Genomic DNA, 24,588 nt, shown 5'->3' with positions numbered 1-24,588 from the left:
CTGGCTAATTTTAGTAGTCAAATGTGTGGAAATTGCTGGGAAAAAAATTTTTTTTTCTCTCTTCTTGTAGGAGTTACTGAGACTCTTTCTTCTGATATGTGCTCCTTAAAGTTGTCCAGCCTTACCCTAAAAGCCACAAAGCATGTGTCTTCCAGCACTTTGTAAGGAAGTTAATTACAGCTCTAAGGAAGTTAATTCAGTCTTGATCTTTCACCTTTATTTTATTTTTCTTCTTGCTTAATTTTTTATTTTTTTTTTTCACTTGGTGTCTTGACGTCATTGTTTCTTACAAGAGCTCCAGAAGTCCAAAGGAATTTGTGCGGAAGTACAAGAAACAATAGATGATATGCCAGTAGTCATATGATGTCAGTGGGTGAGTGAAGGGAAGAACAGGTGAGGCAAGCACAAAGATCTGAGGAAACTGAAACAGGAGGTTGTGAGCTATAGTGGAGACCACCAAGTATGTGCTCCACTGTGGAAAATCACATCTGGTTTGCGTGTGCTCTGGTATGGTGCCTCCGTGCCAGCTGTAATCTGGAAGCCATGTAAACACAAGACGGTCAAACGAAACATCTGTGAACCCCAGTGTCTTGACTTCAGCACTGCTCAGAAAGATTTATCTAGCCCTAGCAGAGTGCCTTTTTACATATACTTTTAGTCTTTAGCAGGAGCCTCCAGTATGATTTCATTTGCCTGTTTGTGGGGCAAATTAAGTATATGCTGCCTCTCAGGGCTGAGTTGAGATACTGTGTTAGTCTAGAACCACATGGATGTTAAAACAGTTATTTTATATCTTAACTGCTTTGGAGAACAGGCTGCGCAGATAGCTCTCCAAAATTGTCTTTCTAGACAGCTTGTTTTCTATGGGTTGCTCCACCTCTAGGCTCCTACACATGATCCTTGTCATGATCGTGGTGCAAGGTAAAACTAAGAGCTTCTCAAAACACAGCAGATCAAGGTCTACCTGGAAGAAAGAGTTATGCTGGAGAAGGAAGTGCAGAAATATTTCTTTTTTTTTCCTGAAATTTTGAGTAGAAACAAAAGGTAGAACTTCAGGTCTTAAATCTATTTCTGCATTGGGGTTTCCATTTTACAGGATCAGAGTAATGAAGCTTGCATAGATACTTAGGTAGAAAACATACTGGCAATCTTTATTGAGAGATACTTAGTCATTCTATCGCAGATACTTAATTTTTGTTTCCCCAGCACATAAGAACAATTACGTCTAAATGGTGTTAACCTAGATCCTTAACAAAATGGATACAGAAGTTGCTGTCTTGCTTTGTACTTCCCCAGGGGCAAGGAAGACACAAGTCAATATGTCAGATATGTTGTAGCTGTCGTTTATATAGAATGAATCTTGAGATCGTGATTGATAGGGCTGTTACAGATGTTTTGGCCTAGCAGTGTGGTTAAAGTAATGAATGCTGAGAAGGAAAGCTAAGGTTTCCTATACCCATAATGAAAAACTGATATTCTGTCTTAAGGTGGTATTCACACAGGCGTATGTAAAAATAATTAAATCAGTCTGCATGCACTCTCGGGTGGTGGTTGGGTTTTTTTGTTGCTGCAAGTCAGGATGTAGGCACTGAAATTGCAAAAGACATGTTCAAATTCATGCGGGTATTTTTGGTGGTTTTGTGTTCCTCAATGCTCCAGCTTCTTTAGCCGTAGCAGGAGAAGTTATAAGGAAGCTGCAGCGTGTTGCTGTTCCTTGGACATGAAGAAATTGTTATCAAATTGCTTCAGGTCCACTTCTGTGAGAACTTGATGTGCTGGTTCTCTTGTGTCTCTGATCTCCCCTTGAGGGTCTCTGAAATGAAACCAGTGCAGTGTGTGCAGCAACTTTTGTCTGAGCACAGTAATAACAGCAATTTACTGGAAAATTGGGGGTTTTGGGGGCATTTGTTTTTTGTTTGTTGGTTTGGTTTGGTTTGTTTTTTTTCTTCCCCCCATACTGAACAAACTTGTATGTCATTGTACCAACACAGAGGATACTGTTCAGTTCTGCCTTGTCAGTTAGATAGGCTTACATTTTCAAACACATTTTCTTGACTCATTTTGACAGCAATTTGGCAGTTGTGAGGAAGCTGATACATTATTTTTATTTGATATACTTAAGTGATGATTGTGAAGAAAAATTGAACTATAATTAAAGTTTCTCATTTTAACTAAAGTTGGGCTTTAAAGTAGAACTGTTCAGGTACGTTCAGCACTGAATAATCTCCTTTGAGGTGTGAATTATAGCACTTTTTTTTGGTAGAGAAAACTGGACTAGGAGGTTGGAGCAATAAGGAGTGAGCTATTCAGATATTTTGCATTTGAGTTGCTTCTACAAATATGAGTAAGCAGGCAGGTGCAGTGAGGGCTGGTTTGATTTTTCATTGTGAGATGAACTAGGACTTTAATGTGTTCACTGTTTCAGCAAACAAAAGAAGTTGCTTTCTCCCCGCTACATGACCTTACCGTCTCCAAAAAAGTAAAACCTTCCCTGAAACAAACAAGCTGGGTTTTTCTGTTTGTTTGGTTTTGTTTTAACCTGGTCTGTGTCAGGTAATTTGCCAGTTAGTTTAAGTGCTAATCTGAAGGCTATATAAGAGTTTTATTCAGTTCCATTAGGTTCAACTAAACTTTGTAATACAGGGGCTATTATCCTGCCAGTTGCGAGGAATTTCTGTTTTATGAAGCAGTGCTGACACAAAGACAGCACTGTGCAAGCCGTCTCTATAACTGAACACTTTCACACTGCAATTTAGGAGGCGTGCAGTTCAGGAAATTGCTGGCTTCTGCTGGAGCACACTTTTACTGCAAGGAAAATTTTATTCGTCACTCAAGTAATTGGCAGTTTTAATACCTTGTTAGTAATTACCTTATAAACAAACTAATGCATAAAGGCAAGGCTCTATGACCTGTTATCTAACTCACAGTCTTATTTGGCCAGTGGAATTGACACATGGTGGTGGTGGTTGTTGTTGTTTTTTATTAAAGTAATTTGTTTCCATTTATTATAAATACTTTCAGCTAAGAGTTAAAAAAGCACAGTGTACCTCTACCAGACAGCCTGAGGAATGAAACATGATACAAGCACAGCGTTGGAGGGGCTGCAAGATCACTTAGCCATTCCCACATGTGGTCAGAAGGCCCATTAATCTAACTTCTGATTCAGTTTTTGAGTCAGGACTTTTTTTGGCCTTGAGCAGTAATCCCCCCACACCCCTGGAATATGTGAGGGTTGTCCATGCTATTCTAAATGTGTGGCTTAGTATTTGATCCAGAGCAAGTATTTCCAGTAAAGGCAAAAACCTTCCAGAATCTGCATTATTGTTGATAGTTTTACTGAAATTGCCTTTCCCTGCGGTCTCTAGTAGCTGGGGAGAGCTCCTAAATTTTGATCATTCGTCATACTAGGTACAAAATGTACCACAGGCAGAACTGACTTGAACTTCTCAAGGTAACAAGGATCATTTCAGGTTTCATTCATTTAACTGGTCATGATCTTTTTTCCCCTATGTACCATTAGCCCCAACCAACCAACCCTATAAACACTGGTGATGTGTGTGTATGATTCTGTACATTATGCAGCTGGGATGGAAAAACTGGTAGGTTGCTGGGTACAAACATGAAATAGGATCGCTGGAAAAAGTGCATTTCATTGGAAGTGAAAAAGGGGTGTTCCTTAGCTTAGACTAGGATACCTATGTCTTTAAACAGTTAGAGAGTTTTCGTTGTGGAATTGGGTGTGAGGCATAACTGAAATTTGACAAGGCATGAAGTCCAGAACCTCTGTAAGGTTCTGAGCAGAAGGTCTGAGCAGAAATTTCATTCTTTGCAAACTCATTAGAAGAATCTATAGGATGAAATACTAGGTCTAATTGCAGAACTATAGACTCTTTCTGAGGGAGTGCACTGTCATCCATCTTTTCAAATCTAGCTTTGTTTTTCTGGAAATTCAGTCTGATTTTCATGCTGTATCATTTTTCAAAGAAGTGAAACACTGTGTCTGGCTAGTATGATGTTAATTTGGCTAAAGTAGAAAACATCTCTAATAACATTTAATTACAATACTGTGACATACTTTTCAATGCAAATACTGGATATTTATACTGTTCAGAAATAGATGCTCAGAGTGTTTTACATCTTGCTTTAAAAGCCATGAATTGCAGTAATTGGATTATAATGCAATACTTTTATCTTTTTCGCTGGGAATATGTTTTACAAAATGTCGGTGAACACATGTATTTAGAGCATTCCAATTTGTGATGGCTAGAAATGAATGTTATGTCTAGAGCACATACTTTATTGGTTTTCTTTAACCAGAAGTTATTTTCAAGTGGGAGAATTCAGAACTAACTTTCGTCAGTCGTATGTAGTTAACAAGTGTTTACTCTGGAAATGACAGTCTTTTGACTACTGTCCTTAAATTTCAGGACCAGCAACAAGATTGCCAACATCTTGTCTGAACATTTGAAGCCATTTCAGAGTCTAGAAACTTTGGACTTGAGCAACAACAACATATCGGAGCTAAAAGTATCATCATTTCCATTGTTACAGCTCAAGTATCTGTAAGTAAAACTTGGTATTACTTTTTTTTCTTTAAGGTTACTTTCAGAAAAACTTGTTGGAAAACTTAGATTGGCAGCAATTTGTTAAGGTACTAAATCTTCTAATTAGACACACATCAAATACTTATTCCTACTTTCACCTATTGTGTAACATAAACTACTAACTTGAATACATGAGTTGTTGCAATGAAATGTTTTAGTTCATAAACAGCGAAGGTCATTATCTTGAGATGAAACAAATAGATGTGTCTCTTGAGAGAAAAAATTATGTAACAAAATGAACTTAAGTCCCCCATAGTTGAGCTAGTCTTGAGTTGGTTGGAGTTGGGTGGACTTTTTTGAATCTGCCTTAATCCTTATTCACTAATGGCAATAGCAGTGTCAGAGCTATATTGAGTGAGAATAAAGTAACGGGTTGCAACATGGTATCTTCTGCCAATAACGCACTCCTGCAGAGTAGAACAAAATGGTGGTGGTGAAATTCTACTTGACCATAGACTGAGCTGTCAAGAGCTCTAATTAATGTAATAAATGAAATTCCACTTATCAAGGAGTAGGCAGTGCAAGATCTTTGTGTTTCACTGCCTGGTATTAAGAATTTATTAAATAACTGTAAGTTTAACCTTCTAGACATTGTTTCAACAGGTACATTAACAGTAACCGAATAACCTCCATGGAGCCTGGTACCTTTGACAATTTGTCTACCACACTTCAAGTATTGAAACTGAACAGGAACAAAATTTCAGCAATCCCTCAAAAGATGTTTAAACTCTCCCATCTGCAGCACCTGTAAGTGCAACCTACAATTGACTAATTGTTTTCAGGTTTTCCAAAGCACTGGCAGTGCTTGAACTTTAGCCTTTAATTTAACCAGAGGCAGAGTGAGACAGACATAGAAAACATATTACTGCAACCCTTGCTAACTGCAGCTTTGTACTGAACAAAACTAGTCTTATATATTGGTGAGATGTGAATAGTCTTTGTATTTAAAATCATGTTTGCCTATTAAAAGGGGGAAAAAAAAAAAGCTGGAGAAGGGGTAATAGTACTATTCCTATAAGAAAGCATTGGAAAAATACTAAATGAAGTAAACTTGGGTAGTTTGCTACAGCAGTCTCATTTATTTTGTGCTTTCACGGTGAAATGAGGGGAATTTTTGTGCTTTCATGGTGAAATGAATTAATTTGCTTTCAGAAGGTATGACGATAAGCAATATGAGTAAATAGACCTCCATCAGCTTCATTGGTACAATGCTGTCTATAAATGTTTTACCAAATAAATAATAGATAAAGTTATTTAATATGGAATAGGCTGGGGAAGTATCTTTTTTCTTTTTCTTAAAAAAACCTCAAAACTTAAAGAGTGCAGGGAGTTGACAAGAGGATGGGCTAGGACTACACTTCATTAAATCCTGAATAATTATTTTCCCTATTAGATAGTTAAGAGTTGAAAATTATGAACTCTTTTTAGGTTAACCTTGGAAGTGAAAGGTCATAAGAACAGTGAAATGTAACGTTGCCGGACACATATGGAAACAGTGACTGTGTCTTTTCTGTATACAAATGCAGGAGGAGTTTGACTCAAGCCTCAGTAGAAGAGCATAAGAACAGTCCTGCAAATATCAGGGTTTGTTAACAATCTTAGTAGTCTTTCTGATCTTCAGGTTCAACTGAAATTTTGGAAGTTGGTCATACTCTTGGCTAAAAAAGTTCTACTCATTCAGGATTTCATCAGTAGGCTGAGCTAGTTGTGTTGGGTAGCTAACCTTCAATGAAGGCCAAAAATTTGTGTTATCTCCTGAAAGAATTATTCAGAGGAGGAGTGGGGAAAAACTGAAGGCTGTTTTTACTGAATGTTTTTCACTGCTTTTACATATTTAAACGCAGGAGGGGAAGTAGGGTTCTCTTTTGGGTGTCTGTTACTAGGTAGGGTTTGTATCAGGCCATCAGAGAGGAAAGATGAATTCTTACAAGACGTAGACTCTGAAAAATAATTTCGGTATACCTATGTAGAAAGAATTATTTAGGCCTTTACTTCCCATAGGAAAGTAAGTTTTGGAAGGAGAGGATTTTTTTTTAGTTTGGTAGGATGCAGATTGATCTAAGACCTTCTTGGAGGGACAGATGATCAGTCGTTGCTGTATGAGGGCCTTTTCTTAGTATTGTCTAATCCTGTCTCTTTATACTGTATATCAATTGTTTCTAATAAATAAACTGTTAATTTAGCAGAGTCGGAAAGCTGCTTGTGGTTGTTGTAGGCTTTGGAGTTAAAAAGGACCAAAGCCAAGAAGGTGTTGTAGAGAGCAGGAAAATAGAAAATATTGAGTACTACTGTGACTGCAGCTTGCCCTTCAGCTACTTATGCCTTATAACTCCCTTCCAGGATACACATAGGTCCCAACTTCTGGCCTACAAGGACTGTGTGTAGTGGCGGAAGGGTGAGTGCCAAGAGTGCCTGAGAAAGAGGGAAGGAACTGTTTGTAACTAGTTACGGAGAATGAGAGAGGAATGTGTAATGAATGCTTGGCTCCAGCTTAAGAAAGAGAAGGATCAGCCAAGACATGAAATTTTGCCTAGTTATCACAACTAAAAATTTTTAACTACTTCTTTCTGACTGATTATTTACGGCATTTATAAGATAATCTAAACACCAGGAAGTTGCTTTCACTTTTGAATTTGTGAACAGGATTAACCATGACATTCTAGGTCTGCAGGGATTCTTTAAATCTGAAAATCAAGGAATTACCAAGTACTTGTCCTCAGTATCAGAAGGGCAGAACAGTGTTACCATGGTTAAACATAATGTATTACAATAAAATGTTTGATTTTTATTACATCTTGTCTCTGTTGTTTTAGACACAAGAAAAACATTTAAATAAGGTTTGTTTCCAGAGAAGGAAGAAAGGTTTCTGGTGTGCAGGTAAACTTACTCTGCTGTAACTGTAAATTTTATTGATGCAGGGAGCTGAATCGCAACAAAATTAAAAAAATAGATGGGCTTACTTTCCAAGGACTTCCAGCTTTAAAATCATTAAAACTGCAGAGAAATGGTGTTACTAGGCTCATGGATGGCGCTTTCTGGGGATTGACCAACATGGAAGTCTTGTAAGTATCAACTTTTTGCTGATAGGTTCTGCTGACAACATATTATAGAATCATAGAATCATAGAATCGTAAGGGTTGGAAAGGACCTGAAGATCATCTAGTTCCAACCCCCCTGCCATGGGCAGGGACACCTTGCCCTAAACCACGTGACTCAGGGCTCTGTCCAACCTGGCCTTGAACACCGCCAGGGATGGAGCATCCACAACCTCCCTGGGCAACCCATTCCAGTGCTTCACCACCCTCACTGTAAAGAACTTCTTCCTTATATCTAATCTAAACTTCCCCTGTTTAAGTTTGAACCCATTCCCCCTTGTCCTACCACTACAGTCCCTAAGGAAGAGTCCCTCCCCAGCATCCTTGTAGACCCCCTTCAGATACTGGAAGGCTGCTGTGAGGTCACCACGCAGCCTTCTCTTCTCCAGGCTGAACAGCCCCAACTCTCTCAGGCTGTCTTCATATGGGAGGTGCTCCAGCCCTCTTATCATCCTCGTGGCCCTCCTCTGGACTCGCTCCAACAGCTCCATGTCCTTTTTATGTTGAGGACACCAGAACTGTACACAGTACTCCAAGTGAGGTCTCACGAGAGCAGAGTAGAGGGGCAGGATCATCTCCTTTGACCTGCTGGTCACGCTTCTTTTGATGCAGCCCAGGATACGGTTGGCTTTCTGGGCTGCGAGCGCACACTGCCGGCTCATGTTAAGCTTCTCGTCAACCAACACCCCCAAGTCCTTTTCTGCAGGGCTGCTCTGAATCTCTTCTCTGCCCAGCCTGTAGCAGTGCCTGGGATTGCCCCTACCCAGGTGTAGGACCTTACACTTGGCTTGGTTAAACTTCATAAGGTTGGCATTGGCCCACCTCACAAGCGTGTCAAGGTCCCTCTGGATGGCATCCCTTCCCTCCAGCGTATCAACCGAACCACACAGCTTGGTGTCGTCGGCAAACTTGCTGAGGGCGCACTCAATCCCACTGTCCATGTCGCTGACAAAGATGTTGAACAGGACCGGTCCCAACAACAATCGCTGAGGGAATAATTGCACAAAATTAATAGAATTGCTTGATAAAATTAATGATATATTTGATTTAAATTGTTCTAGTGTGCTTTGAAAAGTAGAAAGCAGTCATTGGTAATGTGTAGGACAGGACTGAACTGCATACAACTCTAAATGTAAATAGAGGCTGCAGCTATCTAGCCAGTATCATGAAGTCGTATGTGGACCTGTGGCAAAGCATGCATACCATGGAGTTTCTGCACTTTACGTCTTTTACCTGTTTGTGTGCGTTTGCGTGTGTTTGTAGGCAGCTGGACCATAACAACTTAACAGAGATAACCAAAGGCTGGCTTTATGGCTTGCTGATGCTGCAGCAACTCCATCTCAGCCAAAATGCCATCAACAGGATCAGTCCTGATGCCTGGGAATTTTGCCAAAAACTCAGTGAGCTGTGAGTAGCTTTTATTCTATTCCAATTTTGAAAGCCAGGTACATGCCAAAGCATGAGCTTCTTACCACTGATCTGTGAATTTTTCATAACAGTTTCCAAGGTGACAACAACTTTTTTTATGTGAGACAGTTACATTTTGTTAAAAGGAGTTGAAGCCAACCATGACTGCTTCATTTCACTGTGGCAGTTGTACTAAAGCTGTAGCACAGTCAAATCAGAGAAATTCATTCTGCAGTAATATGCGAATTGTTGGAAACGATACACAAGCTGTGTGGTCAAAAATGATGTAGTAGGTTTTGTGATAGTTATAAGGGAAACAAACTTTATCCCCTCCTGAAAATTCACCTGGGTTGAACTGAGTAATAAGCACTTCAGCATAAACATTAAAATGTTTTTTGTGTTTTTTGGTTTTTTTTCCTCGAATTTGCAGAGATTTGACGTTCAATCACTTAGCAAGGTTAGATGATTCAAGCTTCATTGGTTTAAGCGTGCTGGTTGGACTGTACATTGGAAACAACAAAGTAAATTACATTGCTGATTGTGCCTTCAGGGGACTTTCCAGTCTACAGACTTTGTAAGTTGACAAACTCAATTTTTAAGGTCAAAAACCTTAAGGAAAACCCTTGGTGTTTATAGATTTAGGTGGGTTTTTTTTTTTTTTTTCATTTTTCCCTCCCCCTCTGTCTTAATGAAGTACACCAGGAGCTTTTGTTAACTTTCCCAGATTAGCATGTGTTTTTCTTACAGTAGGATTTTTTTCTTCGGAATACTGGGAAGAGGGAGGACTTCTTTCATTAAGGCTGTACATAGTGGTGGTGGTAATTATGATCCAAAGTTTCAGTAGCGTTATTATGGGAAACGCATGTCTCCATTCAAGGCAGCAAGTAGCTCTGCTACCCACAGGATCTGGTTCATCACTGTGTCTTAACTGAATCGACATTTTCCCTCATGGTAGAAATAAGGAGACAAAACTCAAAACTGCATATTACTGTGGATGCTAATGGTTGTCATGAGTGGGCAATGCTTTAAGCATTTGAGCATTTTTTGAAATAGCATTTCTTGAAAGGGAAGAAAGTAGTAAACTAATTAAATATATTCTGCTCCATTAAAATCTTCAGTTGCATACCATAGCCCCATCTGTTAGCCAGATAAATGAAATGGTTGCCTTTCCATCTAGGCTTTGAAACGGTGCTAACACATTACTTCCAGGGATTTGCTGACATATTCTCACTTTGGGCATCCAGCAAAGATGCAGTTCAGAGGGTGGTATGTTATGTTTTTTAAGTATACAGAGAGATACAGATTGTATAGAGAGGAAGTCTGACTTGGGAGGTGTCTTAAGAATTAAGTGTTAGACTTCTCCTAGATTTTTTTTTTTCCCCACCTCTAGCCCTACCCTGTTGATTCTTTACTGACACAACATTCTTTTCACAAATCTTTAATCTCTTTGTGCTTCACAGATAATTAAGCTAGTGTTCTGGATGTTGTAGATTGCAAAAGTGATTCACTTAGTGTGTTCTCTGTGTGTTAATATTATGAACTTACAAAAGCATGAGTGTATTGTGTTTTAAAGGGGCAGCAGTTTATCACTTCCCTTCCTATGATACTCATTCTCTTATGATAGTCTTGTGTTTGAATACCCTTGTAGGGGAATGTGGGTTTGTATTCTAATGATTCTTAAAATTGTTGGGTTTGCAATCTTTTTAATTATCATAGAAAAAAGTACTAATAGGCTTCAGAGTCTCTCAGTAAAAATTGAAATGAAATAGCTGATCAGGAAAAGCTTCTCTAAAAAAAAGCAAGCAAAACAGCATCCCGAGCAAACAAAAAATAACCTATCAGAAAGCTATTTTAGAATTATAATTTTTTTTTTTTTAAGTAATACATGCTCTTGAAGAAATACGTACTTTGTTGTCTTAAATAGCTCTTGTGGTTTGATACCACCACCCCCCCCCCCCTCCCCCCCCCCCGTAAACAGGGATCTGAAAAACAATGAAATATCCTGGACTATTGAAGATATGAATGGTGCCTTCTCCGGCCTAGATAAACTTAGGAAGTTGTGAGTATTGTTACAATATTTGTATCTAATAATTTCTTAAAAAATTAGCTTGTTATATGTTTCAAGGGACAAGCCCAACACTTAATGGTGTTAAGCTTTTCATAGCTGAGATTTTTTTTTTTTCTTCCTTTACCATTTTGTTCTCTATAAAGTGTTCCTTTTCTATAAAATAAATTCTAGAATTTTCAAGTCAAACTGATCTGAAATATTTTAAATACTACTGCTATTTATGGAAACATTACTCAAAGAATGAGGGTTTCCCATAATGGGAAGTAATAAGTGCATTATATGACAAAAGCGTAGTGACAGGGATAGTCTTTAATAAAGTAATGCAGCATCCAATGGAAGTGGCTTCATTGCATTGAAATTTTCAAATGCACATCAATGAAATAAAAAGATGCTTATGTGTATACATTGAGAATAATCCATATCACTGAACTGTACACATTAAACGGCTTCTAAAATCTAGATGTTTACTCGAGGAATAAATGAGTGTCTTTTAGAGGTGAGATGTTTTGGTGCATTGGGGAAGGTTGAATGGTGACTATTACAGTTCAGAAATAAATGCTAAAAATGCAGTTGTTCAGCTCAAAGAATGCTTCCATTTTATTGCATCTTTTTTGCATCATGTACTTGTATTTTTCAGGGTACTCCAAGGAAACAGGATTAGATCCATTACAAAGAAAGCATTTTCTGGTTTGGATGCACTTGAACACCTGTAAGTAGTAGAAATTCACATTTAACCCAACATTGGAAAAATTTATTTTTGATACTAACTGAAATAAAAGTAGGACTAAGAAGCTTTACTTATAACTTTGCATGAAATAGACTTACCCTGCTTCCTACTGTGATCGTGAGAATGTTCTTTTATTTTGGAGTTACGCTAAATATGAATTTTGGAATCAATGCAGAAAGCGATATGTATTAAGTATGCTATAAACCTCCTTAATCCTATCTCTAGTTTTTGAGGCAGGGCATCCTTTGTATATCACTAAGGTAGCAAACTATTCCTTGAGTCTTAAATACATTCAGTGTAGTAAATTACTCTTTTTTTCCTCTAATGTTCTTTTCTCTTTTTTTTCTCTAGAGATCTAAGTAACAATGCAATTATGTCAGTTCAAGGAAATGCATTTTCACAAATGAAGAAACTCAAAGAATTGTAAGTTTGTATCTAAAGACATCACCTCTATTAAATGTATATATCCATATAAATATATAAATAAAAGCCTTGTGAGATGTTGCCTGATACAGTGATAAACTCCCAGTGTAATCTCTTTGAAGTCATGTAAAAAGGGTATGTCAACATTTTGGTGTTTTATTTTTTATGTGATGACCGTATGTAAGTGAGAGAGTGTAGGATAGGAGGCATTCATTTTCTGCTACATTTGGTGTCTAGAGTCCTTATTTTAAATTGCCTGATCTCAAATAGGTAATAGATAAGGGAGACTATGATGTAATGTGCTCCAAGATCAGCAGTGCTATTGCTGAGCTAAAGCTTACTGGACCGATGAAATGCAGTGCAGTAATTCTTTTGCAAAGAATTTCTTTTGGTTGTCAGTGCTTGTAATTGGGTCCTTCTGTCCTGTAATAGCAAAGGGGCAGATCTTTAGAGAAGTCATGAAGCGGTAATGGGAAGAATGTATTCTTCTAGTGAGTTTTGGGTTTTTTTTTTTTTCAGTTGATCAATGCAGAAAAACAGTCACCGTTCCCTGTGTTTTGAGCACAGCTAATTCTTCCTCTTGCATATATCTTATGTCTCCTGTCTTCATATCACCCTTCTCTAGTCAGACCTGTTGTCCTGAGCTGCTCTGTAAATAATGTGACAAAAAAACCTAACGAATAACTAAAAGATATTGCTCTCATTATGGGTAGAAACTTGAATGAAGCTTGTTTGGAGCTTTTAATCTGTGTTCTCCAGACTTCTATGAAGTATCACCCTAGCAGTTGGCTCCCTACTTCATCTTATGGTATTACTCTGTGTTGGATGCCATAGAGAAACTGACCAGCTTTGCGTATTTCATGGAATCATAGAACAGCTCAGGTTGGAAGGGACTTCAGAAGATCATCTGATCTTTTGTGAATGAATGTAATTGCTTTTTCTCAGGCACTTAAACACATCGAGTCTCTTGTGCGACTGCCAGTTAAAATGGCTACCACAGTGGATGTCAGAGAACAACTTTCAGAGCTTTGTAAATGCCAGTTGTGCCCATCCTCAGTTGCTAAAAGGGAGAAGTATTTTTGCTGTCAGCCTGGATGGGTTTGTCTGTGGTGAGTATAGTCTTATAGTCTCTATTCCTCATTCCATAGAACAAATATTGCTGAATGCATGGATTTTTATTGAGGTTTCTTTGATAGATTTTGATTTCTCTAATAAAATGGAAAGGATTTAATATTTGTTAACATTTTCTTCTCTGTTCCCAAACTGTGATGTAGATGCTCAAAGCTTGTGGCTTTGTATGAGATGGGGACTGACTGTTTTCTGACTTCAATTTCATGTTCAGCTTGCTTACATAATATATAGCATAGCATGCAAAGAAAAGCTCAATAGTTAGTGGTGGTAAATGTATATGCCTCTAATTTTAAAAGATGGATATTGTTTAGATAACTGTCATTTTCAAATGAGACATATTTTGGCAAACTTAAGGTGCAATTTTTGGTTTTGATTATTTTTAAATTATTTTCATACTTCATCTGTCTCAAGGTTATTCCAGAGCTGAGAAAATCCGAAGGTAAAATAGCCATAATAGCCTCAGCTCTGACCTTTTTTATGTGTGCTTGTTGTCTGCTTTAAGAAAATACTTGGACCATGTGAGTTATTGCCTGTATGTAGACTGTACTATAAAACATGTGATTACCATAATTATGCTACTGTCATTTTGTATTTCAGTATGCCAGATAGTAAATGCTAGTGAAATATTTTTACTCTAAGACTTGAAAATTTGAGGTGATTGCAAAATTTCTCTGTTTAGTAACATTCATTATCACCTATGTTATGTTCTCTATTTCAAACAAAGTGAAGCTAAGCATTCAGAATAAAAATGCATGAGTACTCTTGATACATTAAGTGGGAACTTTGAAAATATCAGGAAATAAAAAACTAACTGGATTTCATGTATTTTTGTTGTATACATTTTATTCTTGTTACTAAAGAAAATTCAAACTTTATATTCTTTAGAGACAAAACAGTAGCCATATTTGTCTTATTAACTTTCCTCTCATAGCAGATATGACTGCTTAACTGTTGCTACTTGTACTCTTTTTACAGTGGCAAAGCACACACAGAATAGAAAATAGCGTACAAAAATGTTGTTTCCTCTCTTCCTATTAGCAGTCAAATTTTTACTATATTAATGTCAAATAGTGAGTAGATCATGTACAGTCTAGCTACTGCTGAAAAGGAAATGTTGACATGGTGCAGGAAATTACAAATTACTGGATAGCTAATGGAGTATATATGAAGTATAAATCCTTATCTATGAGAAGCTCATTCTGGCAAGAAATTAAATTAGGGGATTTAAATATATATCTCTTATTTGTTAAACCACAGGGGACTGTGATCTTTCTTTTAGCTGCTGAATGCCATTTTTAATGAATTAATTTCAAACCCTTTAAGATATATTAGCAAAAAGGGATGTACATTTGTTACATAAAGTAATTATCATGCAGAAGAAAGTAGAATCTCTTAATACAAAAAACATTGCCAGTCTTATCCTAGAGTGTTTTTCTGTATTCTGTAGTATGGGCTTATTTAAGTGACCTTTTCATTCCCCCTTCCTGCCAAATAATTAAGGTTTTAAAATATTTTGTTATTCCATTGATAGTACAGCTAAAACAGAATGAAGTATCTTCTGTCCTTTCACAAGGGTAATTTAAGTCCCCCATGACAAACTCTACCATTTGCAAATTGAGTTGATAATTTCACTGACTGCGCAGAGATAAGAGTAAAACATTGTAAATACTTAAGGCGTGGGTATGAAGCATGGAAACCAAATGACTTGGGAGATTTTTAAGACCCATGCTTGGTATCCCAGACCAGGGGACATGTTGCCTTGTTGCTGGAGCACAGCTCCAGACTTGCAAGTGTTCTGCAGGCAGCTCGAGTTCAGGCTGTCTGCACATCTCATTTTCTTTTGTAACACACAATGCAGAAGAAATAATGCTTTGACCCTGATATGTTCCCAAACAAATGAGACGTAAGGAGGTAAAGGGGCTAGGTAACACCTGACTTTCTGCAGTGCAGGCATGGTCTGTAGTACGGAGTATTTGGAGCTCAGGGCTTTTCCTGCAGTTTCTGAAGTTTGGGTCTATGTTTTTGTCAGGAAGTAGGAGATATCTTGAAAACTGAGAATATGCTAAGGCTTTTGTGAGACCAGTTATTTAATTGCCCACTCCTTTTGTACATATAATGTACACACAATTGACAGAACAAATAGTTCATAAGGCGACTAACTCTGTAAACTCACAAAATGTCACTTTGAAGGTAACTTCTCAATAGTAAAGGGACCTCCAGAAACAAATTTGTTGAAATTCTTTTATGCTGCCCTGCTTAAGGGATCTTCAGCACTGCTGTGTTTGTAAGGTGGACCAAACAGCCACAAATCACTAGAACCGTGACTTTTGTACATGATTGTTTTTTGTGGGTTTGGGGAAAACCCTTGACTTTAACTTGCAGTTTCTGATGACAGAAGAGCTATGCTTTCAATAAAGAAAAACTAATAGCAGCCTGAGGTGTTGTAAAGATGAAGGGTAGGCTTCATGACTGACATTCAGAATAGTTCTTAGGGATGTCAGGGGGTAGTTATTTTCTCTTCAGTGATGCATTTGAACAAACTGTACACACAGTCTGCTTTTAAATGTGCTTTCTCTTCAGTAAGAGATTATTTGGCACAATAACTTCATAAATATGGCATGTATAAATGCCCTCAGGCTAACGAAATTTAAAAAGCAAGCATTATGTATCCATTTTATAAATATTTACCTGACTCTTCTCTCAAACTTATAAAACAAGGCTTACAAATACTTTCTTGAGAGTCCTCAGGCCTCACATATAGATCTTTTTCGTCTTCCTCTGTGTTCCTTTTCTTTGCTTCCTTGTGCAGATGACTTCCCTAAACCACAGATCACTGTCCAGCCAGAAACCCAGTCAGCAATCAAAGGCTCCAATTTGAGTTTTGTATGTTCAGCAGCCAGCAGCAGTGATTCCCCAATGACTTTTGCATGGAAGAAAGACAATGAATTACTGCAAGATGCTGAAATGGAGAATTATGCACACCTCCGGGCACAGGGTGGTGAAGTGATGGAATACACTACCATCCTTCGACTGCGCAATGTTGAATTCAGTAATGAAGGGAAATACCAGTGTGTTATTTCAAATCATTTTGGTTCATCCTACTCTGTCAAAGCCAAACTTACAGTAAACAGTAAGTATGTTACTTTTTGCTTGTGGACTTAAAGTAGAAGGATTTTAATCAAGATATATAAACATAGTTTTTCCTGTCCTATCATCTGCATCTTTTAGAAGATCCCTTAATAAGCTGATGTTATTTTTTTAAAATATATCTACTTCCAAGATCATCATTCAGTTTTAAATCTGGCCCCATTGTACTGAAGTATAGTATAGGAAAAAGCAAATAAGAGACCCAACTCATAGTAAATCTTACAAATCTATGTAACAAGATGGAAAAACATTAATCTTCACAGGAGGTAAGTCTATACTTTGTTTCAAGGTACTATGGAAAGGTCATGTAGTAGGAGCCGTTTAGCAGAAATGCAATTTTGATCTAGGCAGTCTCATACAGCTCCCTCCCTTTCTATTTGATGGCTACTGATAAATCGAGGCTTCTCTAGGATTTTTAGGCTCAAGAAGGGTGTTAAGAAAATGCTGTGCAAAAAGAAAAGTATGTTCGATTTATTCATTTTGGTATCAATAACTTTTCTGTAGTGCTGCCTTCATTTACAAAGATCCCCATGGACTTAACCATTCGTGCTGGGGCAATGGCACGTTTGGAATGTGCTGCAGTTGGGCATCCTGTGCCACAGATTGCTTGGCAAAAAGATGGTGGAACAGATTTTCCTGCAGCACGCAAGAGGCGCATGCATGTCATGCCTGAAGATGACGTATTCTTTATTGTTGATGTCAAGATTGAGGACACAGGCGTTTACAGCTGTACAGCTCAAAACACTGCTGGAAGCATTTCAGCTAATGCAACATTAACAGTACTAGGTAAGACATTCGCAATCCTTAATGGCATAATCTCCTTTTAAAAACATCAGTTGATTAAAAATAGCAATTTTATGGAAGTGCTGTTTAGAAATAAAAATACGGTAATTTGTATTGACACATACTTATAGATGAGAAATATGTACTCCAGCACACAATCACTATTGTGATGCAAAATAATAGAAGTTAATTATTTCTCAGAGTGTACACAATGTCTGATATGTGGGGGCTGCAGGAGATTTTGTTTAATTCATTAATTTCCTGATGTTTTGTTAAAAATTTTTAATGTAGTTCTCTGCAATCTTGGGCATGTATGATTCGGCCTTTTTACCTTCTAAGGTAATCAGGCGTCTAGGTCTGATCAATTGACAAATAAACCGTAGGGTCTAAGTTCAAATTCCTTGAGTGTGTTTTTTCTGAGAATGAGAATAAGCTTCATTAGGCCTTACTGATGCATTCAACTTAGCTTTTCCTCAGAGATGTGAAGGAAAAAGACATGCTTGCATTCTTGCAAGGTCGTTTAGAATATAAGGCTTACACTTTCTTTTCAGAAACACCATCATTTTTGCGGCCTTTGCTGGATCGAACTGTAACAAAAGGTGAAACTGCAGTCTTGCAGTGTATTGCTGGTGGTAGCCCTCCACCCCGGCTGAACTGGACTAAGGATGACAGCCCTCTTGTGGTAACAGAAAGACACTTCTTTGCTGCGGGCAATCAGTTACTAATTATTGTGGATACAGCTGTAGAAGATGCTGGGAAATATACTTGTGAAATGTCTAATACGCTTGGAACGGAACGAGGCAACATCCGTCTTAATGTAATTCCTACTCCCACTTGTGATTCTCCTCAAAACATTGTCCCATCACTTGATGATGATGGATGGGCCACAGTTGGCATTGTGATCATAGCTGTGGTTTGCTGTGTGGTGGGCACTTCCTTGGTGTGGGTGGTCATCATCTACCACACCAGACGGAGAAATGAAGATTGCAGCATCACAAATACAGGTGTGTAAACTGAAGGTTTGCCTTGGAAAGGAAAAAGAATACTTGTGGTTTCTTTACAATGACTTTATTGTAGGAATATTTGTGTGCTTTGACTCAGAGTCTGAAGAGTGAATTACTTGTTACCTTCAGTGCTTTGCTGACAAGTCTAAAAATGCTTCTACAAACTCTTGAAGTGTGCTGATGGCTTTTGTGTGTTTTGCTTCTCCACAGATGAAACAAATTTGCCTGCTGACATTCCAAGTTACCTGTCATCTCAGGGGACACTGGCTGAAAGGCAGGATGGATATGGTTCATCTGAAAATGGCAGTCATCATCAGTTCCTCACATCTTCCGTGGGAGGGTATTTCTTGCAGCAGAGGGACGGTAATGGTAGGTGTAAAAGGCTAAGATTTTTCATGTTGCTTGAGTAGCTGCAGGTTGGCTATTGTCTTTCTAAGTAGTAGAAATAACACTAAAGAAACACTGAAACTTAAGTGAGGATATGAAATTTGTGGCTTGGGATTGCTTCAATGACATAACAACAGTAAGTAGGTTCTGGTCATCCAAATGATGATACGGCTTTGCTTAAATCATGATGTTATTCTCTAGTCTTGAGAGTAAATTTAAATCCCATTTCCAAAACAAGAGTGTCCAAAAGGAATTACACAGCAAGTCTTCCTCTTTTTGTAGCTTGAAAAGGATGCTTTTAGTGGAACGTAGGCATGGGTGGTAATATCAGTTTCATTAAACTTTCCTGTTAGAAAAGTTAGTAGGGTCAAAGTCAATAAAGAATTTAGGGTGACTGCAAGTTAAAACCTGCAGTACTTAATATTTGTACACCCAACCCCTGAGAATCCAGAACATACCTGGGTTAGGGAGGAAAAGGCACCTTGCTACGAAGGGGTTGGGGTTGAGATACACTCAGCAGTTGGGGTAGGAGGGAACGGAGCAGTGATGAGATAGTTCTGCAGTTGTAGGGTAGTGAGAGGAATAGCTTCTTTGTGTCCAACGTCCACAGCCTTCAGGTGCCATTGATCTTCAAGTCGGTATAGCTGTTCAAGCAGCGAGTGACTCCCTCAGATTCTTCTACCTGGGACTTTCTTATTAGAACTCTGTGCTCCAAAGGGTGGCTGTGTGGCACAGCATGAGCCTGGCTTCCAGTGCTTTAGAGGAAGTTGGTCCCTGGTTCTGATCCCATGATTGCATTTGTTCTGTTTTCCAGAGACTGTGTAATAAAGCACATCTTAACACTTGCTAGAATTAGAATTCTTACCAAAAGGTTAGGTTAAACTTAAGCAAGCTCTAAATACACTATGAAATTTAGTTGAGCAGATAGGGTTCTTAAAAGAAGAAAATTTAAGAACCTGTAAGCTGAAGCTTAAGGAAAGACCATACACTGACATGTCAATTTTATTTTTAAGGCATTTGCCATCTAGATAATGGCAGCGAAACAGACTTGGAGGGTGTTGCAGATCCGTTCCTATGCCACTATCTGGGGACTTCAGGGATCTTGTATTTAAAAGGAAATGCATATGGCTCTGAGGCCTTTGAAGCATACAGTGCAAGTAAGTTGGGAGCAGGTGGGTGTTTTAGTCCTGGTTCGATCTTGTACTATAATGAGTCTATATAAAAACAATTTTTCATTTTCTTCAGGTTGCAGCTCTGACCAAAGAACAGCATGCCTGGACCCTTATGAGTCTGGATATTTAAAGAAAAAGGAGTGCTATCAATACTCACTTCCACTGGAAGATCCCTTTGACCAGTGTGTTGGCATTATTGGGATGCAGGCTACAAGTAGCAGATTGATTAACTCCATTTATACTCAAAATGAAGGAACTGGACTAAAAAGCAAAAGTCTGAACTCAGACACATTTGATTTCAACAGAAGTTTGGAATCCTCATCTATTATCAGTAACAGCACTTTCATGGGTATGTTCTAAGTATTGTTTTTTAATCAAGCTGCTGTCATTCTTGCTGTCTCATTTCCTACTTCCAGCATTAAGCGCAACTGATTACTCAGCTTTTTCTTTCCCATTCCTACAGTAGGTAATTCTGTAGTAGTGTTTAGGTGCTCATATAGCTAGCATTATAAAATCTTTTACAGTTTTCCTTGAGCTGCTTTTTGTGTGTATCTGTGAATTTAGTAAGATAAACAGCATGTGGAATAGAAATACTTTATAAAGGAGGAGAGGAAAGACAAGAAGTAGCTGAGGAAAAGCAGTTTGAGAGTTCTTAACATTTTGCATGGGTTTTTGTCTTTTTGTTTTATTCCTCCCTCTTCCTCCCTGAGTAACTTGTGATGTTGCAGTATCTATTTTTTTAAGGCTCACGCAACTGAACTGTACACGTAGACTCACTCTCCACTGTAGTGCATGAGGATAATTGGATGCCCCAGAAATCAGGGTCCCCTCTGGATCATACCAGAAGATAGCCAGGAGTTTCACCCTATCCTGTGTTGTGAATGGAGCAGCCTGGGGCTAGATCAGAAGTAGAACTGAGTTACATCAAAGAAGTATTCAGGTCAAACGTGGTAGTCAAGTGAGGTGGTTTGCCTCTGGGTGTAACTGTGAGACTTGTTCTGCTTCTCAGGAAACCTGACTTATAAGAACCATTAAATACAACATCCCAAATGTTTGAAGTGAACAGGAACAGAAAAGTGATTATGGTAAAACTGCATAATGGGCATATTTAGATTACCAGGAGATCTTAATAGCTCATGTTTACGTAAAAATCTCATCAGCGGTGTGATTCTTCTATCTTAATATAGCTGGCAGATTTCCATAAATGTTAGGATACTTACTGAAATACACCTTAACAAACTTCAGGCATACCAGAATACATCTAGTATGCCTGAAGGTCCATCGTGGGACCTTTCACACTAGGCAAAATGTGTACAAGAGCTCAGGAGGACTCAGGGCAGGTTGGGAGACTTGAACTCCAGTATATGAGGATATATTGTATAACATAGTGAGCCAGAACTGTTTACCCTTCAAAGTCAGGCACTGTGGAAGAGTGCTCTCTACCCCTCCTTTGTTGTCTTTTCTCATTGGTGTGTATGACAAAAGAGTTCCTGAAGCTTAATTCAGGGTTTACAGTTTTAATCCAGATTGCAGAAAGAGGTAGGGGGAAGAAGAGCAAAACTTTACCTTCGAAATTCCCTAAATTTGGGGTCTTGGTATGCTTGGTTGGTTTAAAATGCATATAAACCCACATACTGCTTTCATCCCTGTGGTATCTGTGTGCCAAGTGCAGCCCTAGTACCCTGGATTGTCTCCTGTCTGGTGTGTCAGCATGGTTGATCAAGGCCTGGGTGTGCTGGCCCTGCGAGGGAGCCAGAGGAAATGTGCATCACTGGGCTCTTTGTTCTCAGGGGGTGGGGAGGGAGGTACAATTTCTGAAGTTTTCCCCCTTCAAAAGCCAGATGATTGGACTGTAAAACATTGCAGATGCCATGACATCTGGCAGAGGCCCTGGAAGTACGCAGAGCCTCCTGGCTGCCTGCCACTATTGCTGTGGTGGGACCGTGCAGATAGGGCTTTACCGCGTCTCCTGCAGAAAGTAGTTCTACTGTATGTGGGTATACCCAGGAGTTAATGCAGCCTCAAGGGTTCATGTTTCCCTGTCTCCCCTAAAAATCTATGCACAGCTACTTCTTATTGTCAGTTCTCTGAGTTACTGCCCCTCCCAACTTGTATCATCGTTGCCATGGATGCTTCATAATCATTAGCACTCATCACTCAAAGAGCCTATGGTTAGATCTTGGAGGTGGTGGCTTTGGAAGAAGTCATGATAGTTTTCTTGTCTTTAGTTGTGGATTTGCTTCTTGAGCCTCATTGTCTTCAAATTCAGCCCAATTTTGCTTCTAAAATCACAATTACAGCTGGCATTAACATCATTGTTGACGCATGAGCCGGAAAGTTCACAGTTTTGGGTTTGTTTTTTTAAAGATAGGATTCATTTGTAGCTGTGGTGCTGTGAGTAACATACTTTCGTGTTGTGTCAGGAGCCAAGCTGCTCTGCAAATCGTTGATGCAAATATGGACTTTGTCCAAATTCTGTCCAAATCCATTTTTAGTAACTTCTCAGATTAGTTTTACTTGAAATCTTTGCTTCTAGCAACTAAGCAAAACTAGAATTATGGCTTTTTGGGTGCAAAAATTATTAACGACTGTAGAGTTAAGGTATTAATAAACCCAGAATTCTTCAAAATCAGCCTGTGGCACATTGTCCTCTCAAAACAAGCTTTTTGAGAACCATTTACAGACACTATGAATTGTGATGGCCGTATCTTTCTTCAGCGAAAGAAGAGAAGGCCCTTCTTGCAGAGGTGTTGACACTCACACCTTCCCAATGGTAAAGAGTGACAGGCCCTTTAATTATTTTCTGGCTTATGAATCCATGTAATTATTAATAAAGGTTCAACTGATATGCCAGATTTTTTTTGAGCTACATCTGTTCTAGCCGGTTATGGGCAAAAAGATGATGAACAGGTGCGAATGGAGAGTTTGACTGGTGGGACCTTCATTATTAATGGGCGATGCTAGCCAGTAAAAGATTGTTGTAGCATTCAGGTTGCACAGTGGGAGGATGTTGTACAACCCTACACGTTGAGGTTATATTTTTTTAATATATCTTTTGATTTTTGCTGAACTGCATGGCAGATTTGATGTGCCATTCGTTCACTGAAGAATAAAACAGACTATTGTGACTTCTGCGTTAAAAAGTGCTTTGTCATATATATGTTTGCAGTTTGGTTGGTGTGCCCACCTCCCACCTCACCACTCTGCCCAAATTAAAATGGGAATGGAATAGTCATGAAAACAACAGTAATGAAGTTATGTGTTGCTACACATTTACTTTGGAAACGTTTTTAATGTCTCAGGTGGCAGAGCCTTGCCATATGCTTGTGATCACATGGATGTTTTAAGGGGTAAAATGAGAGTTAAGTAAAATCTCACTTTGGTGATCTTCTGCTTGCGTTAAAGATTGCATTCTAACATGCAGCCCTAAATACTGTTAGCAGCAGTATTTCTGTCCTTACATATTTACTGTCTTTCAGGAACATTTGGAAAGCCTTTATGGAGGCCTCAGCTGGACTCTCTCTCTCGTTGTAGACAGCCAACGAATTGCCAACAAAAACCTTCCTGTAATAATCCTCATGCCTCACCGGACTTCGATGCAGAGGCAGATGAAGATGGAAAGGAAAGGACAGTTTCTAGAGGAGAAAATAGCATTTATACTTACAAACAGTCCTTCGAAAACTTTAGGACTTCTACTTTTCAATCCTCTGATTTGGATACATAGCTCATTTTGGACCTGCCTTTGATTTCTGGAACCAAAGACATACTTTGACATACTACTACCTCAGTGTGGAATTTTATTTAAAAAGGCTATAAGGAAAGGAAGAAGGGAAGAAAGAAACCACGTGATGCTATGAATTCAGAACAAAATAAATGCATTTTTATTCAAATAAAGCATAATTGCCAAAATGTTCTACATTTTTATACAGGGAAGACATTCTTTATAAAAATACTATATTTCTAATTATTTTATAGCTTTGTTTTATACAAATAATATCTTTTGTAAATTAATGGTGTAAATAATACAGTGTATGTATTTCTATGTCAGACTTCATTTTATTGAAATTAGTAGTAAGCATTCTAATTTTGTACTGTTACTTGTACCTTTTTACAAATGGAAACTCCATGCTGTTGCAGGTATCATGCATCTTATTTGCACATTATTTTTAATAAAATATGCTGCCATGTGGTTTCTGACCCACATTAGTGTATGAAGAATGAAAAGCGTGACTTATGTTTGTAGGTAATATTGCATATTGCACACTGGAGGTGCTCTCCATTGCATTTTTGCACCTTTATTTGACTAAAACTGGTATCTTTAGATGTACTGTGTTAAACATGTTCAGCTTCTAGGAGTGGGTGTGGTCCTGCCACAACTACCAGTAAGGTGGGTTGAATCTATTTGTCCCGAAAGTAAGTATGCAAATGTTCTGCTTTATGAAGTCCCACTATCAGATATGTGTGCACCCATTCTTAGTTTTAATGCATGCAAGGCTCTACTAGAGCCAACAGTCTGCCTGTGCCTGTGCACAGAGAGTGCATGCATCTGCTGGAGGATATGCACAGTAAATGCACAAATCCATACCAAACTATTTAGTAAAAGAATTAAAAAGCTCTGTATATCTGCCAGTCTTTCCTAA

The 24,588-nt window shown here is 38.4% G+C and overlaps 1 protein-coding gene across 4 annotated transcripts in view; it reads left to right on the top strand.

Moving 5' to 3' along the window:
• Nucleotides 1–24,159, top strand: part of LRIG3 (leucine rich repeats and immunoglobulin like domains 3) — a 42,675-nt gene extending 18,516 nt beyond the window's left edge. For 2 of the 4 annotated variants that reach the window (XM_030480409.1, XM_030480406.1), the window contains 16 exons: nucleotides 4,428–4,562; nucleotides 5,208–5,351; nucleotides 7,523–7,666; nucleotides 8,963–9,106; nucleotides 9,537–9,680; nucleotides 11,085–11,165; nucleotides 11,812–11,883; nucleotides 12,253–12,324; nucleotides 13,270–13,433; nucleotides 16,265–16,585; nucleotides 17,107–17,388; nucleotides 17,937–18,389; nucleotides 18,600–18,758; nucleotides 19,790–19,933; nucleotides 20,022–20,297; nucleotides 23,428–24,159. In XM_030480409.1, the coding sequence (XP_030336269.1) occupies nucleotides 5,236–5,351; nucleotides 7,523–7,666; nucleotides 8,963–9,106; nucleotides 9,537–9,680; nucleotides 11,085–11,165; nucleotides 11,812–11,883; nucleotides 12,253–12,324; nucleotides 13,270–13,433; nucleotides 16,265–16,585; nucleotides 17,107–17,388; nucleotides 17,937–18,389; nucleotides 18,600–18,758; nucleotides 19,790–19,933; nucleotides 20,022–20,297; nucleotides 23,428–23,672 (2,817 nt within the window). In that variant the 5' untranslated portion in view covers nucleotides 4,428–4,562; nucleotides 5,208–5,235 and the 3' untranslated portion in view covers nucleotides 23,673–24,159. The remainder of the gene's footprint in view (nucleotides 1–4,427; nucleotides 4,563–5,207; nucleotides 5,352–7,522; nucleotides 7,667–8,962; nucleotides 9,107–9,536; nucleotides 9,681–11,084; nucleotides 11,166–11,811; nucleotides 11,884–12,252; nucleotides 12,325–13,269; nucleotides 13,434–16,264; nucleotides 16,586–17,106; nucleotides 17,389–17,936; nucleotides 18,390–18,599; nucleotides 18,759–19,789; nucleotides 19,934–20,021; nucleotides 20,298–23,427) is intronic. The other 2 variants (XM_030480407.1, XM_030480408.1) reach the window with 2 other exon arrangements.
• Nucleotides 24,160–24,588: the final 429 nt, after the last annotated feature.

Source organism: Strigops habroptila, chromosome 3 (genome assembly GCF_004027225.2).
Source record: "Strigops habroptila isolate Jane chromosome 3, bStrHab1.2.pri, whole genome shotgun sequence".
Taxonomy (NCBI): Eukaryota; Metazoa; Chordata; class Aves; order Psittaciformes; family Psittacidae; genus Strigops; species Strigops habroptila.
This window is presented reverse-complemented; position numbering and strand designations above follow the sequence as displayed.